Source organism: Vulpes vulpes, chromosome 9 (genome assembly GCF_048418805.1).
Source record: "Vulpes vulpes isolate BD-2025 chromosome 9, VulVul3, whole genome shotgun sequence".
Classification (NCBI taxonomy): Eukaryota; Metazoa; Chordata; class Mammalia; order Carnivora; family Canidae; genus Vulpes; species Vulpes vulpes.
Genome location: NC_132788.1, coordinates 80,512,617 through 80,529,514, shown reverse-complemented (window position 1 = coordinate 80,529,514; position 16,898 = coordinate 80,512,617). Strand labels below are relative to the sequence as shown.

General features: G+C 40.2%; 1 protein-coding gene across 1 annotated transcript; it reads left to right on the top strand.

Annotated features, from left to right (window-relative positions):
• The first annotated feature begins 3,767 nt into the window (after positions 1–3,767).
• On the top strand, positions 3,768–16,733 carry C9H3orf49 (chromosome 9 C3orf49 homolog). Its single transcript, XM_025984027.1, has 5 exons — positions 3,768–3,892; positions 7,679–8,001; positions 12,163–12,287; positions 15,967–16,080; positions 16,536–16,733. Exons 1-5 carry the CDS (start codon positions 3,768–3,770, stop codon positions 16,731–16,733), a joined length of 885 nt encoding a protein of 294 aa, XP_025839812.1.
• The last annotated feature ends 165 nt before the right edge of the window (positions 16,734–16,898 follow it).

Genomic DNA, 16,898 nt, shown 5'->3' with positions numbered 1-16,898 from the left:
GTTTTATCTATTTGTTAACATGTTTGGCATCTATCTCCTCCACCAGGATGTAATTCCTGGGCAGAGATTCTAGTTGTTTTGTTCAAGGCTGAATCCCCATTGCACAGAATAAATATGCATTGACTAGCTCCTTAAAAACCTTTATCAAGGTCATAGAGACATAAAAGCAAAATGATGATTTCCAGGGGCTGGGGGAAGGCAGGGAGGCAGGAATGAGGAGTTATTGTTTAGTGGTTCAGAGTTTCTGTATTGCAAGATGAAAAAGTTCAGGAGACAGATGGTGGCAATTGTTGCACAACAATGTGAATATATGTAACGCCACTGAACTGTACACTTAAAACTGGTAAGATGGTGAATTTTATATTATGTATATTTTCCCACAATTAAATTTTTGTTTAAATGATTTTTAAAAAAACACTTAATACTTCTCCATTGCTCTGAAGATCAAGACCAAACTTTCTACTTTGTTCTGTAGGATCCAGTGGGTTTGGCCCTGCCTATCTTTGCTGCAGGCCCTATACCTTAGACATTTTCAAAGCCATCAGACTTCCTCCTCCCCAGGGCTTTGGTGTCTGTGATTCATTTACCTCTGACAAACAGATCTTCATACAACTATATCTGTTTCCTTGTTCAGTTCTTTTTTGTTTTAAATTCATGAGAGGGCAGCCCGGGTGGCTCAGGGGTTTAGCACTGCCTGCAGCCCAGGGTGTGATCCTGGAGACCCGGGATCGAGTCCCACATTGGGCTCCCTGCATGGAGCCTGCTGCCCCCTCTGCCTGTGTCTCTGCCTCTCTCTGTGTGTCTCTCATGAATAAATAAATAACATCTTTTTAAAAATAAATAAATAAATTCATGAGAGACACAGAGAGAGAGGCAAAGACACAGGCAGAGGGAGAAGCAGCTCCCTGTAGGGACCCTGATGTGGGACTTGATCCCAGGACCCTGGGATCACAACCTGAGCCAAAGGCAGACGCTCAACAATTGAGCCACCCAGGCATCCCTCTTTGTCCCATTCTAAGGCTCAATGACTCACTAGCTGGCTTGCCTTCCCCAACTCCTCATCTGAAGTGAAGACTCACTGTCCTACCACCCTGTTCTATCATCCTCATGGCACTTATCACTAGCTGAAGTTAGTTTATTTGGTTTCTTCTCTGTTGCCAGCCTCACCCACAGCACTATAAGTTCTATTAGCTCAAAAAAAATTCAAAACAAAACAAAAAATTCAAAAAAATAATAAAAATAAAAAAAATAATTCTTTTTTTATAAATTTTATTTATAAAAATTAAAAAAAAATATTATTATTTCAAAAAAATAATAATAATAAGTTCCATTAGTTCGGAGATTCTGTGTGTGTTGTATCCCAGTATCCCAGGCATCTAGAATAGCACCAGCACCCATAGGCATTCAAGTAATTGCCATATAGCTGAATGAATAAAGCATTCTTGGAAGGCAACAGTTACTACTTCTATTTTACAGATGAGAAAATGGAAGCCCAGGAAGGTTTTGTAACCTACATGCTGTAAGAGGCAGAGCTAGAACTGAAAAACTGATTTGGCTTAAATCTGTAGGGTAGATACAGATTTCTGCATCTATCTGTACCCTAGCTCTTCTATTCCACTCTCCATCATCTGTTCTAAGTACGTCTTGGAGAAACTGCAATTTGTCACAGAAGCTGAAGCAGCAAATGGTTCTGTTACACACGCACGCACAGACTTGCACGCTCGTGGACATGTACAAACACCAGACACATACATACATAAGCTAAAACCAGCTCTCTTTTCTTAGTGTAGAATAAATCTCATTCATCCAGATATTTGACAAAACACAACAGATTTAAGACAACTATTCCAGCGATTGATTGAAAATAATTGGCTTGTGGTTAAAGAAAATGCTCATTCATTTATTCATTCATTCAAGCGCCTATTATTTATTGCACTCTGGGAATGCCAACAACTGAGGAAGAACAGACCAGGGAGACCCACAGGCCCTTTTGGCTAAGGCACATCAGGTATGCTGCATTACGTTGCTTCTCAAAGGACCACCTGCACCCACTCTCCAGTGGCTTAGGTAACTCTAGTTTACAGAGGAGAAAACAGGCATAGAGAGGGTAAGTGAATCGACAGTAGGGCTAAAACGAGAACTGTCTTAATCCCTCAAGGTAATACAGTTCATTCTTGAATATTTTTTTTAAAGAGAGAGAGGCAGAGACACAGGCAGAGGGAGAAGCAGGCCCCACGCAGGAAGCCCAACGTGGGACTTGATCCCGGGTCTCCAGGATCATGCCCTGGGCTGAGGCAGCACTAGACCGCTGAGCCACCCGGGCTGCCCATTCTTGAGTATTTTTAAGCTCTTTCTCACAGTGATGGAACATACAAGACCCTCACTACTCCAGGTGTGGACCAGCATCATCAGCATCACCTCAGAATTTATTAGAAATGCAAACTCTTGGATCCCATGCCAGACCTTCTATATCAAAATCTGCATTTTAATAAAATCTCCAGGGACGCCTGGGTGGCTCAGGGGTTGAGCATCTGCCCTTGGCCCAGGGCGTGATCCCGGGATCTAGGATCGAGTCCCACATCAGGCTCCTTGCAGGGAGCCTGCTTCTCCCTCTGCCTGTGTCTCTGCCTCTCTCTGTGTGTCTCTCATGAATAAATAAATAAAAATATTTTAAAAATAAAATAAAAATAAATAAAATAAAATCAGTGAATTCGTGTGCACATCAAAGTTCGAGAAGTTATGCTTCAGATTACTGATGAGTACAAACACAAACAGCAGAGTAATCCTTATCTCTCTCTCACAGACATACTTTTCTAGAATTTTCTTAGAAAATTCTGAAAAACTCAAAACGCCATTTAGCTTAAGGAGAATAAATCCTAGTGTCTGCTGCCACCTTGTGGTGAGAAAAATTTGCAGGCAGAATTTGCTCTTCCCGGAAATGGGGAAATGTTAGAAGGGAAGGATGGACCACTCAACTTTTTAGCCATGTGCTTTGAAAGACCACTACAAAATTCTGTAATATAATAAAATAGCCTTGGGGTGTACTATGAGATGGCCAAATAAAAACTGGCCTTTTTAAAAAAAAGATTTTATTTATTCCTGAGAGACACACAGAGAGAGACAGAGACACAGGCAGAGGGAGAAGCAGGCTCCATGCAGACAGCCCGATGTGGGACTGATCCCAGGACCCCAGGATAACGCCCTGAGCTGAAGGCAGACGCTCAACCACTGAGCTACCCAGGCATTCCAAAAACTGGCCTTTTTAATGTATGTCCCCTAGGGCTGAGAAAGTATTTATCGGCTCTAGTTCAGAGATCTAACAAAAGTTGGGATCCTTAGTATTCCTACTGGTCTTTCCTCTTTAAGATTCAAACATGCACATCTGAATGTGATAATCATTTAGTGTGTGATTATTTTATTACCAACCCCAATGGCAGTGGTTACAAACTCAGGTCTCCTTTTCTGCATTTGCCTTGCCCAGGAATCTAGAACACATGTTCCACAAAGCAAAAAGGAATTTCCCACCATTCTGTCAAATGCATCATTCCCAACCTCTGTGAAGTGATAAACAGGGCCAGTCCCACGAATGATGTCTCTCACACCTAGAAGGGAATAAGAAAATGATTCCAAAAATTTCCTACATACTTTCTCCCCCAAACAGCCCAGAAGTTAAAAGTGCCTCTGGCGCTGGATGAATTTGTTTTGTACTTTGGGAGCTCAAGAGCTGAAGAAATCCAACACAGTTACTACGGGTGGACTTGACAGCAATGGACCACCCTCAGCTGTATCTTCCAGAGTCTTTTAAGGGTGGCTGTGGAAGACTTGGTCAGTACCGAAGACTCCAGCAACCCAGAAAGAAAAATGGCCCATTCAAAAGGAAGGGGATTGAAAGGTAGGCCAATGGAGTTCATTTTCTTTTCTGTTGAGTAAGATTTTTTGGATTTTCATTAAACAATATTCATTGCAATGATTAGAAAAGGTTTTCATCATTGCCTTTAGAAATGAACACTCTGAATGGAATGGGGTGGGGGAGGTGCTGCATTTATTATACATTGGTCGGGAAGCCTAGTGCCACAATGAAAGCTTCATTTTATGAGTGTAATTGTAATGGGGAAAACCTTTCCTTTCCACTTAAATTTGAGTTTTAATGTGGCATATGATGCTAAAATTAGCCCAGTTTCAGAATTTTAGATATCATGCATCCCATGCAAGTACTATGATTTTGAAAATTCAGTAGTATATTCTTCAAGAGGAGTCCATGATCAACGCTTTCTGTTCCCTTGCCCGGCAATATGTACTGAAATATGTACTAATTGTATTTCATGCCATGCACACCCTTTAAGGTAATGTTAAAACTGTCTTATACCTGGTATTTCCTGTCAGTGGAAAAACTGTGAAGACAGCCAATGAAATACTCCAAATATAATACATTTTAATTAGGAAAATCAACAAGATGACTTATTTTCCTGTTTCTTTTGGCTTCTTTCTTCCCGGCTTCATAAGCAAGAGCTCAGTCATAGAAATGAGGTGTTTTGATGAGGCCTGAATCCTCAAATACCAAACTGCTGAACTTCTGTGGACAGAATGAAATATTGTGGAGATTTCCACTTTCAATAAGAATAAGAGATTGAAGGGGGAAGCAATACTACAAAATAAATTCATTACCCATCTAGATATTTGGAAACTTAAGGAGGGGAGGGTTCTTTTCAAAACAAATTTCATCAGTTCTAGTCCAATGTCCTGGAGCAAAATCACCTTTGTTAGTCATGTTCTAAGTAGATCGGGGATGAGGGTAGAAGGGTTGGAGTGGGAGATACATTCTGAGATTCAGACTACTTAGAGCTGGGCTTTTAACCTGAAGAATTATGTGGATGGCCTCTGGGGTTCTTGAGATTCCTGAAGTTATTTTCATCATTTAGAGGATGTATGTGTGTATGCATGTATTTATGGTAGTAGAAATTGATGGCTTTATTAAATGATTCTCACAGGCTCTAAGGAAGATTAATCCTGGCCCGTTAATGGTCTTTGGGCAAATTATAAAATGGCACTCTATCCTCGAAACACTTTAGTGCCATCTGCTAGAAAGTTCAGTTAACTTAGACACCACTATGATTGAATGTGAATAGCGCCCCTAGCGTTTGTGTGTACGTGTAACCAGTAAAATGCCTAGGTCCAGTCCCAAAAAGGACTAGCCTACATGGTCTCCCCCTTCTTTCCACCTCCTGCTTGAGCTCCCTCCTTGCCTTTTACTTCTTTCGCTTCGCTCAGGTGATCCACATATTAATAAAAGCTATTATTTATTGGGTTCCAACCACATGAATTATTTCTTTTTATGCTCCCATTTCTGAAAATAGCTTACCTAAGCTTATAGAGGTTAAATTACATGCCCAAGATCACACAGCTAGGAAGTATGGTGTTGGGTTGAACAAGCCCATTTAACCCCAGTGTCTGGGCTCTTCTGAACTACTTCCCATGTATAATTACGGAGAAGTTGAATGATTTAGCTCCAGTTTTAGAACAGTATTTCTTGAGGGATGGTGTGTGTGCTGCTGGTGTTGCTTGACATATTTTACGTAGTATACAAAGAACATTTTTTTAGAACATTTTTTTTAAAGCTTTTATTGATCTATTTGACAGAGAGAGCATACAAGCAGCGGGAGCCTCAGAGGGAGAGGGAGAAGCTGAGTAGGGAGCCAGATGCAAAGCTCGATCCCAGGACCCTGAGATCATAACCTGAGCCGAAGACAGACACTTAACCAACTGAGTCACCCAGGCACCCCCAAAGACCATTTTTAATAGTTATGAACTTATTTTAATCCATATTAGAAATATATGTTACATTTATTGCAAACATAATGTAACATAACATAATATAAAACCTGGGACTTCAGTCAGAGAAATGAAGATTTATGTTCCTACAAAAACCTGTACACAAATGTTTGTGTTTGTCCATATTAGCCCCAAACTAGAAACAATCCAAATGTCTTTCAATGAGTGAGTGATTAGACAGTGTGGTAATCCATATCATGGATGGAATATTACTCAGCAACAAAAAGGAATAACTAATACATACAACAATCTAGGTTAATTTCCAGAGATTTATGCTGAGTGAAAAGAAGTAAGTCCCAAAAAGTTATATACTGTATGATTCCATTTATATTCCATTTTTGAAAGGACAAAATTATACAAAAGGAGGACAGCTTAGGCAGACAGTGGGGGGTGAGTGGGTACAGCCATACACATGAAGATGGTGATAGAAATGATCTGTATCTTGACAGTATCAATGTTGTAATAACTACACTTACTATAATTACCTCAAAACAAAAGGTTTACTGTTTTTTTAATCCCTGGGATTTTATGGATATTATTGCTTTGGATGACACCAAAAACAATACTAATGAATAAGAATATTAGCTAAATAATGGTATCACGGTATAGATGAGAATAGAATAGTGAATAGTGAATAATACAGGTGTTGGGATCAGATCCTGGGCTAAGTTTTTTATTCTTTTGAAGCTTTAATTTCTTCATTTGTGAAATGGAGATGACCAGATGAGGGGTAAATTACATGAAATATATGAAAGAACATAGAAGAGTGTTTAGTACATAGAACACTATTAAGATACATTATCTGTTCGTATATTTTTTAAAAATTTTATTTATTTATTCATGAAAGACACGGGGCGGGGGGGGAGGCAGAGACACTGGCAGAGGGAGAAGCAGGCTCCATGCAGGGAGCCTGATGCGGGATTTGATCCCAGGTCTCCAGGATCATGCCCTGGACTGAAGGCGGCACTAAACCGCGGAGCCACCTGGACTGCCCTGTTTGTATTTTTTTAAGATTTTATTTGTTTGTTTATTTAAAGACTATAAGCAGAGAGAGGGGCAGAGGGAGAGGGAGAGAGCGAATCTCAAGCAGACTCCCTGCTGAGCACAGAGCTGGACTCAGGGTTCCATCCCACGACTCTGAGATCATGACCTGAGCCAAAATCAAAAGTCAGACACTCAACTGACTAAGCCAGCCCAGATGTCCTCATTATCTCTTTGTATTACTAAAATAGACCAAAATGATGAAGATGGTGTATGACTGTTTGGAATTTTTTTTTTAATTTTTTTTTTGTTCAGAATTTTAGAAATAAGAGTTTAGAGTTATTCTATCTAAATGAGTGTTTTATGTACATGCATCATTTATGGGGCCTTGGGGATTATATATCTTATTGACTACCCCAGCCATCTCTCATCTTTCATCACTGTAGGCTGGGAACCACCAAGTCCAACAAAACTATATCCTCTCAACATTGAAAGAAGGTTACTAATTTGCCAATACGTGTTCTAACGGTCAGAGACCTGGATTAAAATCTGCATTCTATGCTTGGTCAAATAATTTAACCTCTCTGTGTTTCAACTTACTCATTAGTGAAATGAAGATAATAGTGTAACCTACCTACCTCTTACGGAACAATGAGATAGTGACCAGAATGCACATAACTACAGTTGGGGGACAAAACACGAAGTAGTTGCTTTGGCTTTGTTTTTCTATGATTTGGTTCTTGGTATCAGTTTTATTTTTTGGAATTATATAATTTGTTCACAATTCAAGTTTGCATTTTGATGATTTAAATGATTTGTTTTTAACTTTTCAATTCCCTTAATACCAATTCTTTTTTATTTTGTTTAGATGGCATAGAGCTGTGTCCACCAATTTAGTAAAACAAAATGTCTTGATCCCCAAAGAGGAATCATCTGGTGATAGCGACATGGAATTTCATGAAAGCCAGCAAAATAAAAAAAAAAATCTGATGAAGAAAGTGAAGACTGTTTTGGGAAGGATGCTGTCCTACAAATGTAGAAGCAAGTTGGCAAGTGTCAGCAGAGGGGCCTCTGCTAACCATAAGGAAACCTTCTTTTCAAACACACAGGGCCTTCTTCCCAGAATTGTCAAGGAACTTCCATCCCCCAGGTTATTTACTAAACCAAGAATGAGAAAGCTGTCACAGAATGGTAATCAAAAGCAACTTACAGTTAAGTGGCAAGGCCAAGAGGAATAATGAAGTTGGGATGGCTTTCCTTGCTACCCCAAACTGTGGCATCTCCTAGGAGCTTGGTTGAAAAGCAGAATCTCAGGCCCTGCCTGGGTCTACTGAGTCAGAATCTGTGATGTAGAAAGAGCCCCAAGTGATTTGCATGTACAAACATTTTAAAAAGCTCTGAATTATATTGTCTTTGAGGTCCTTCCCAGTCCAATTAGTGGTCTAATTGTTGTAAAGCCATTTTTTTTTTTTTTAATTTAAACATGCATATAGGGGATGCCTGGGTGGCTCAGTGGTTGAGTGTCTGCCTCTGGCTCAGGATCCAGGATCGAGTTCCGCATCAGGCTCCCTACGAGGAGCCTGCTTCTCCCTCTGCCTGTGTCTCTGCCTCTCTCTCTGTGTGTTTCTCATGAATAAATAAATCTTTAAAAAAATAAATGAACGTGTGTCCACAGGCATATATGTGTGTATATGCATATACATAAATACATATGCATATACATACATATATATATTAGAAAATTAAACTAAAGTGAGATTTATCTATTATTTTGTTTCTGGAAAAAGTAGTAATACAGCCTTCCAAACAGCTACTCCCTACAGTGGATGGAGGTTATGGGGAGAATTCTATGAATAAAATTTATGATTGGTAAGTCATAACAGACATTTTATTTTATTGTATCTACTTTCTATGTACCTTATGGAAAAATCAACATTTGAACTGTTAACTTGAAATCTTTTTTACAAAATAGTGATGCTGGGGGTGGGGGGTGCGGTGGTCCTAGGAGTTATAACTAACAATACCACTAATATTCACATTCTTCTCTGTAGCTTTCCTAAGTTAATAGACTTTGTTTTTTAGAACAGCTTTAGGTTTACTAGAAAAATTGAATGGAAGATATAGAGATTAACTTCCCATATACTCTCTCCTTACCCCTCCCTCCCCTATTATTAGCATCTTGCCCTAATATGACAAACCCACCAAGTTACGTCATATATCCACCATTAGAGTGTGACACAGGACAACTTCACTGCTTTAAATATCCTGTGTAGCTTCTTAATGTCCTTTATCGCAGAGCATCAGGAAACGTACACAACCCTTACAGTAGGGAATCCACACACAATAACACATTTCATACAGTGATAAGGCGGCATACCTGGTGAGTACTTTTTCCAGAAAACAAACAAATGAAACCCCATCTCCTCCCAAAACTGATGGCTTCCAGCTGACTGCCCTTTCAAACTCACTCTCTCTTCTGGAAATAGCAGTCACTAATGCTAGCTTCCAAGCATTTGGCAATTACCCGGTATAGATTCACTTATCTATTTTCATTGAAAATAACAAAGATGGCATGTTTCCATACTGATGGGATTGGAGTTGAAGAGTCTATAGGAAACAGAGGCTCAGTTCCTCCTCCTTACCCATGTACATTGGCTTATTTCCATCTTTGTTGGAATAACCCATCTCCAAACCAAGATTTCTTCAGAAAATCTGTCTTTTAGGCCACAGCTGTAACATTATGACACTCTCACCCAGGGATCAAAGATAGTGGCTCTTCCCTGTTGACCCTTGCAACATTTTTAACAAATATTTGCTAAGTACTTATTACATGTTTGCCACGTGATTGGGAATAGAGTAGCAGATAGAACAGACGTGGTCCCTGCCTTCATAAGGTCATAGCATAGAGAGACATTCCAACATTAGGCAGATAATTACATCTTTTTTTTTTTTAATTTTTTTTTATTTATTTATGATAGTCACAGAGAGACAGAGAGAGAGGCAGAGACATAGGCAGAGGGAGAAACAGGCTCCATGCACCGGGAGCCTGATGTGGGATTCGATCCCGGGTCTCCAGGATCGCGCCCTGGGCCAAAGGCAAGCGCCAAACCACAGCGCCACCCAGGGATCCCCAGATAATTACATCTGATGCAAAGTAGCAGCACAAGGTACTATGGAAACACATCATGGGTGCTCTGCTCTAACTTTTGGGGAGGGGGCTCCAGAAAAGCCTCCCTGAAAAAGGGACAACTCAGTTGAGATTTGAAGGACAACTAGAGTCAGATGAGGAAAGAGTGGCAAGAGTTTTCCAGGAGAAAGGGAGAGCATATTCTCATCTCATATATTGGGTATAAAACACAGAACACAGGGTATAAAAAAGAAATGAAAGTAAATCAGCCAGGAAAAGGCTGGTGAATAAGGTGGTCAGGATATTGTAAGTCACATTAATAATTTTTTTAACTTTCTCCTAAGATTTTTAACTTTTTGATAAGAAACCATCAAAACTTTCAAGCTGGGAATTAATATAGTCTGATTTGCATTTTCTTTTAAAGATAGCTCAGGCTGCAGAGTAGAGACTGGATGGGAGGAAGGCAATATCCGATACAGAAAGGACAATAAAAAGGTTCTCCCATTCATTCAGGCAATGAAGGATAGTAGCTTGCTTAGTTGTGGCGGTGGAGATGGGGAGGTAAAGGGAGAAGCATTCATAGACAGAAGGTGTAAGGTATGGGGAAGAGCTGGATAGTGGAGGGCAGGGAGAGGAAAGAGTCCTTGGGTAGAGCACCTTGTTCTGAAGGCAGAGCCCCATAGACTGATTAGAGCCACCACTCCTAGTGAAGTCCTTAACGATAGACCCCCAAGCCCAACAAGATGGTTGTAGGTGTGAGCACAGCAGGAAAGCACTGAAACACAGAGCAAATAGCAAACACCATTTCCCCAATGCCCCTAGCAATCCTTTCACCAACATGAAATAAAGGCTTTATTTTCTGCCCTCTTTTTTTTTTAAATTAATTAATTATTTATTTATTTATGATAGTCACACACACACAGAGAGAGAGAGAGAGAGAGAGAGAGAGAGAGAGAGGCAAAGACATAGGCAGAAGGAGAAGCAGGCTCCATGCACCAGGAGCCCAATGTGGGATTCGATCCCGGGTGTCCAGGATCACGCCCTGGGCCAAAGGCAGGTGCCAAACCGCTGGGCCACCCAGGGATCCCTCTTTTTTTTTTTTTTTAATGAAAAGGAGAATAATCTCAAATGTAGTGCCTTCTACAGGTAATAATATGGTTTTATTTTTATCATATTAATGTTAATGCCTATGTATTGATACTGGTTTTTGATTTATGCTAGTATCTTGAAGTTTCCTTCATAAAGGCATTTATTGTGTTAAGGATTGAATTGATGTAAAGAAAAATATTAAGGAGCCCAAGGTTCCTGGAAAATGAGAGAAACGGTGAATATGGCATATGACCACAGAGCCTTGAATCACATTGCTGGAGAGTGAGTAACTTTAAACATTCTTTCAATCAATAACAAGTACTCAAGGGATCATCTTACACATGAGAGAGTTACTTTTTCTAATTCCACAATAATTAAAGGAAAAAGTAACAAAGGGCAAAACTGAAGTCTCAAAGAGACGTAACCACCTTGCCAGAACAGGTTGGAGACCACTGAGGTCGTGACCACAAGAAAAGGCAAATGTGCACAGGAAAAAGTATAAGATTAGAAAAAAGCAAACCCATTTTTAAATCTTTTACTCCAAGGAAGAAAGCTATTGGGATCGCATGGGATGCTGGTCTTTTCAGGATACTTTCTAATAAGAAGGTAATCATTGTGGGATGCTTGGGTGGCTCAGTTGGTTAAGTGTCTGCCTTTGGCTCAGGTCATGATCCCAGGATCCTGGGATGGAGCTTGCATCAGTCTCCCTGCTCAGTGGGGAGTCTGCTTCTCCCTCTTGCTCTGCCTCTCCTTTTTCTTCTTTTTTCTTTTTTTTAAGGATTTTATTTATTTATTCATGAGAGACACAGAGACAGAGAGAGGCAGAGACACAGGCAGAGGGAGAAGCAGGCTCCATGCAGGGAGCCCAACGTGGGACTCATCCTGGGTCTCCAGGATCACACCCTGGGCCAAAGGCGGCACCAAACCACTGAGCCACCCGGGCTGCCCTCTGCCTCTCCTTCTGCTGTGTGCTCTCTCCCTCACTGTCTCTTAAATAAATAAATAAATAAATAAATAAATAAATAAATAAATAAACAAATAAATAAATAAAATCTTTAAAAAAAGAAGAAGAAGAAGAGAAAAAGTTTATTTTTGTGATCCTTACAGGTTCTTTTCCCCTCTCCCTTCTCTCTAAGCGACTATACAACTTGATGTTGTAGAAGCAGAGACAGAGGAGATAACCCGAGGAAGTACACTGCTCCGGGCCAGGAGAACCACGAAGCGGTTATCTGTGACATCCCTTCCTTCGGGACTGCAAAAGGTACTATGCTAAACCAAACTCGCCTCTAAAGACTTACAAAGAAGCTGATGTTTAGGGGTGTGGGAAAAGCCAAGTTCTCATAATAAAGCCTTCATATCTGCTGCTTGTATTCTCCTAGCCAAGACTTGAGGACACAGCAAGCAGGCTTTCCAGGTCTGATTCCTCTGCTTCTGAGCTTTAATGGTTCAGCTTCTACTACAGTCTGGACAACAGTGAAATTCTGAGCTTTATACTGACTTTTCAACCATTCAACTATTGAGTTAGTATATTAGCATCAGGTCAGTCACATATGCTGCTTGGAAAGGAATTCTTTGTTTTTTTTTTATTTTTATTTATTTATTTTTAAGATTTTATTTATTCATGAGAGACAGAGAGAGAGAGAGAGAGAGAGAGAGAGGCAGAGACACAGGCAGAGGGAGAAGCAGGCTCCATGCAGGGAGCCTGACATGGGACTCGATCCTGGGTCTCCAGGATCACACCCTGGGCTGCAGGCGATGCTAAACCGCTGAGCCACCTGGGCTGCCCTTGGAGAGGAATTCACTAGACTAGCACTGCCTGATAGAACTTTGTGTGGAAATGCAAGTGTATGCTATTCTGGTACACTAACCATTAACCACATATGACTTAAAAATTTTTTTTTTATTTGAGAGAGAGAGAGCATGAGTGGGAGGGGCAGAGAGAGAATCTCAAGTAGACTGTTGAACACAGAGCCCAACACGGGTCTTGACCTCAGGACTCTGAATTTACAACTTGAGCCAAAATCAAGAGTCAAGGGCTTAACTGCACCACCCAGAGGCCCCAACCACATGTATCTTTTGAACTTGAAATCTGGCCAGTGCAATTAAAAAGCTGAATTTTTAATTTTATTTCATTGTAATTGAAATGAAAAGATAGCCACATGTAAAGACAGTGTGGTGGTACAATCCAAGAGTGTCCAAACCAAAGCCTATATTTATCTGTGCATATGTAAGCTTCAGCCTAAATTGCTCACACTATTTTTTTTAAATCAACTGAATTATTATTATTTTAAATACAACAAACATTTACTTAGAGCTGATTTTGTTTCAGTTTTAAGTGCTTTGGAAATATCACCTCAGATGATAATTGCAACAGTCTAATCATGTAGATAGTAATAGGGGTGCCTGGCTGGCTCGGTTGGAAGAGTGTGCGACTTGATCTTGTGGTCATGACTTCAAGTCCCACATAAGGGATAGTGGTTACTTAAAAATAGAATCTTAAAAGATAAATAAATAAAAGGTAGGTAGCAATACTATCCTTATTTTAGGGATAACTCTGAGAGGTTAAATAATTTACTTAGATAAGTGGCAGAGACAGGTTTCAAATCCAGGAAGATCTGGCTCTAGAGTCCTTACTCATAACTACTAGGCAAAATATTAATTATACTTCTGTCCAAAATGGTAGCCACCAGGTATATGTGACTATTTAATTAAAAATAAGGTTCATTTCCTCAGTTGCACTCACTACATTTCGAGGTGCTAAATAACAACATGTGGCTTGAGGCTGTTTTTGCAGATAGTTCTACTGAACAGAGCTGTTCTGGGGTATCATTGTTAGAATACGCCAATATTAGTTTTGAATTTTGCCTTTTTTAAAAAAGATTTTATTTTTTTATTCATGGGAGACATGCAGAAAGAGGCAGAGACATAGGTAGAGGGAGAAGCAGGCTCCATGCAGGGAGCCCGATGTGGGACTCGATCCCAGGACTCCAGGATCATGCCCTGAGCTGAAGGCAGACGCTGGACCACTGAGCTACCCAGGCGTCCTGCATTTTGCTTTTTGTGTGCTTGGTTGACATTTACTGTACTCCTACTTTATAATGGGTGATTTCTAGGTTTGGGGGCAAAAAGATCCAATAGATATAGTCCTGTTTTGTGAAATTTATAATCTATTAGGGGGATAGATATTAAACCACAGCTCTGCAGAGCTTTGAAGTAAGGATAATCTTTTGAATAAATGGCACTGGGACAAGTAGGTGTCCATATGGAGAAAAAGAAATTTGGGGGGTCCCTGGGTGGAATAAATAAATAAAATATTAAAAAAAGAAATTTGATCCCTATCTCACACTGTATACAAACATTAATTCCTGGGCAGCCCCAGTGTCTCAGCGGTTTAGCGCCGCCTTCAGCCCGGGGTGTGATCCTGGAGACCCGGGATCGAGTTCCGTGTCCGGCTCCCTGCATGGAGCCTGCTTGTGTCTCTGCCTCTCTCTCTGTGTGTCTCTCATGAGTAAATAAATAAAAATCTTTAAAAAAAAATTAATTCCTGTTGGGTTATAGATTTGTGTGGAAAAGGTAAAACCTTAAAACTTCTGGAAGTTGATAGAAATGACTTCAGTATAGAGAAAATACTTCTTAGGACACAAGTATCACTGACCATTAAAAGAAAAAAAAAAAAAAAGGATGCATCTGGTTATATAGTAAGATTGCTGTTCAGCAAAAGACTTAAATCAAAGGTTGTCAACTAGCTGCGAAGCGTTTTGTTTAGCTCTCAGAATGACCTCAATAACATATTTGCGTTAACTGGTCACATTTAAAAATTAGAGTATTTTTTAAAAATCTGGATTTTAAGCCTTCTTTTGAAAAGTAGGATTTCAAAACATTAGGCCTACAATTCCTCATGATAACAACAGGAGATGTGCAGAGACTGGCCCCTTGGTGGGAGGCACATTCTCTCCAGATTACCACTAGCAGCAGCTGGTCCTGTTTTGTACAACCTACCTGATTTGTCTAGGCATTTGACTTGAGAATAGCGGTATTCAACAGAGAAGTAACTTAGTAAGTGTTCAGTAAGTGTTGTGGTAAGCATTCGTTCAGTAGGAAAAAGTACTGGGTTTTATGGGAGAGAAAAAAAGTGGAGTCCAACTATATATATAGATGGATTGGGGAGGGTCCTACAAGTGACATGGGAGCCTGGGCAAGTTGGCAGGGCAGAGTGGTGGGTCAGCAGACTCCTTTGTAAACTCAGACACAGTGTAGGTCCCAGACATACTCCGACATCCCACTCTGTGTAGGTTTCACAATAGTCTCAATATTAGTTACTAGGTGAAGGAAGAGTGAACCCAGTAAGACTAAAAAGGGCCTATTAGCCAGGAGCCCTGACCTAGGAATGATTTCCAATAGCAATCCTATTAGGACAGGTACTTATAACCAGCAAGCCAGGGACGCTAGGAAAACTAGCAGGCATGGGGAGAAAAGAACCCAGAGCCTTCTTTTTATGTTTGGAGGCATGTCTGCTATGAAAATAAGGAAACCTACAGAAAAGAGACCAAATTAACAACTAGATCCAGGGATAATGAGCTTTCTGGGACACTAGTCCTCAGCAGCCCCACACTCTCACTGCGCTCAGCGGCCACAGAGGCAATTTCTTCTTCTTCCCCTTGCGAGTGACCTGCTTTTTTCCTGACACTGTATATTCTTTCAGAACCAGACAATCTCATTTCTCTGCACCCTATAGATCTCTTCAAAGAGAGCTTTGGGCACAAAGGAGATACATGGGGCGTGGAGGATAATATGAATACGCTCTCCAACCCAACGTTGTTATGTGGCAAATGTTCAGTTTATAAGACAATGTCCCAAGGGTGAGAATTCTTATTTAAGCACTATCACAGAAATAATATGGGTACTTCTTAATCTGATGTGTTTTTGCGTTTTTATGATAGGTTCCGTATTCATCAAAAAAGAGATCACACTTTCCAGCACTTAAAAAAAAGAAACCTAGCATGGGAAACATCCTCCGAAAATCAGACTTGACAGTAGGAAAACTTCAAATGCAGGTAGTGGGCAAAGGCTTTCGCTTTGTGTTTCAGATGCATCACAGAGGGCCAAGTTGAACTGAATACACAGCCCTGCTAGGCAGCATGGTTGTGCGATGAAATTAATTATTAGCTTGAAGAAATATGTTAGTAGGGGGGATCCTGAGAGTGGCTAAAGGATTGCTAAGGTCACCCAGGATGATGCTATGTGCCTAATAAATATTAAGTGAATTCAATTAAAATGAAGGCATGCACAAAGGCTTCTTTTGAGAAGAAATGAGATTCCCTTTACCACTGGGTGGTAAATGTTATGTTTTCAAGCTCTGTTTGCTATGACTTGAATTAGAGTAATACTTTGGGATTTGCAAAACATCCACTGATTCCTGAAGTGGTCTCTTAGGAAAAGCCACCATCCCTTTGGTTTTGGCAAGGCTTCCCAACATATGGCTACATTTCTTTGTATCTATCTGTCACAGGTGGATGACCTCATAGAAACAGTGACAGATAAATCCATGCAGTTATTGGCCCAAAGACACGCTGAGCTTCAGCAGTGTGAATTTCTAGGGGACGAAATTCTTCAGTCTTCGAAGCAGTTCCAGAGGATATCCAAGAGAACCATGAGGAAGTATAAACTGAAAAATGTGTGTTTCCCATGTACCTGCTGCTGCTTCTGATTTGCTCCTGACTTCATAAAAGTTATTTTTTATAGGAATTCTTATCTTTTGGTACATAATCCTGAATAAATCTCTCTAGTGAATTATCAGTTGGGGAGATGGACATTTCTTAGAATATTCTACCCAACAGTCCTTAAAAAAAATCCTTTTTTTGAAAAATTGATT

Bases quoted from the DNA above. Each gene is read 5' to 3' on its own strand.
- C9H3orf49 (XM_025984027.1), top strand. From the start codon at position 3,768: ATGGACCACCCTCAGCTGTATCTTCCAGAGTCTTTTAAGGGTGGCTGT. The intron at 12,288-15,966 runs GTACTATGCTAA...TTTTTATGATAG, and splicing joins TTCCTTCGGGACTGCAAAAG to GTTCCGTATTCATCAAAAAA. The intron at 16,081-16,535 runs GTAGTGGGCAAA...TATCTGTCACAG, and splicing joins TAGGAAAACTTCAAATGCAG to GTGGATGACCTCATAGAAAC.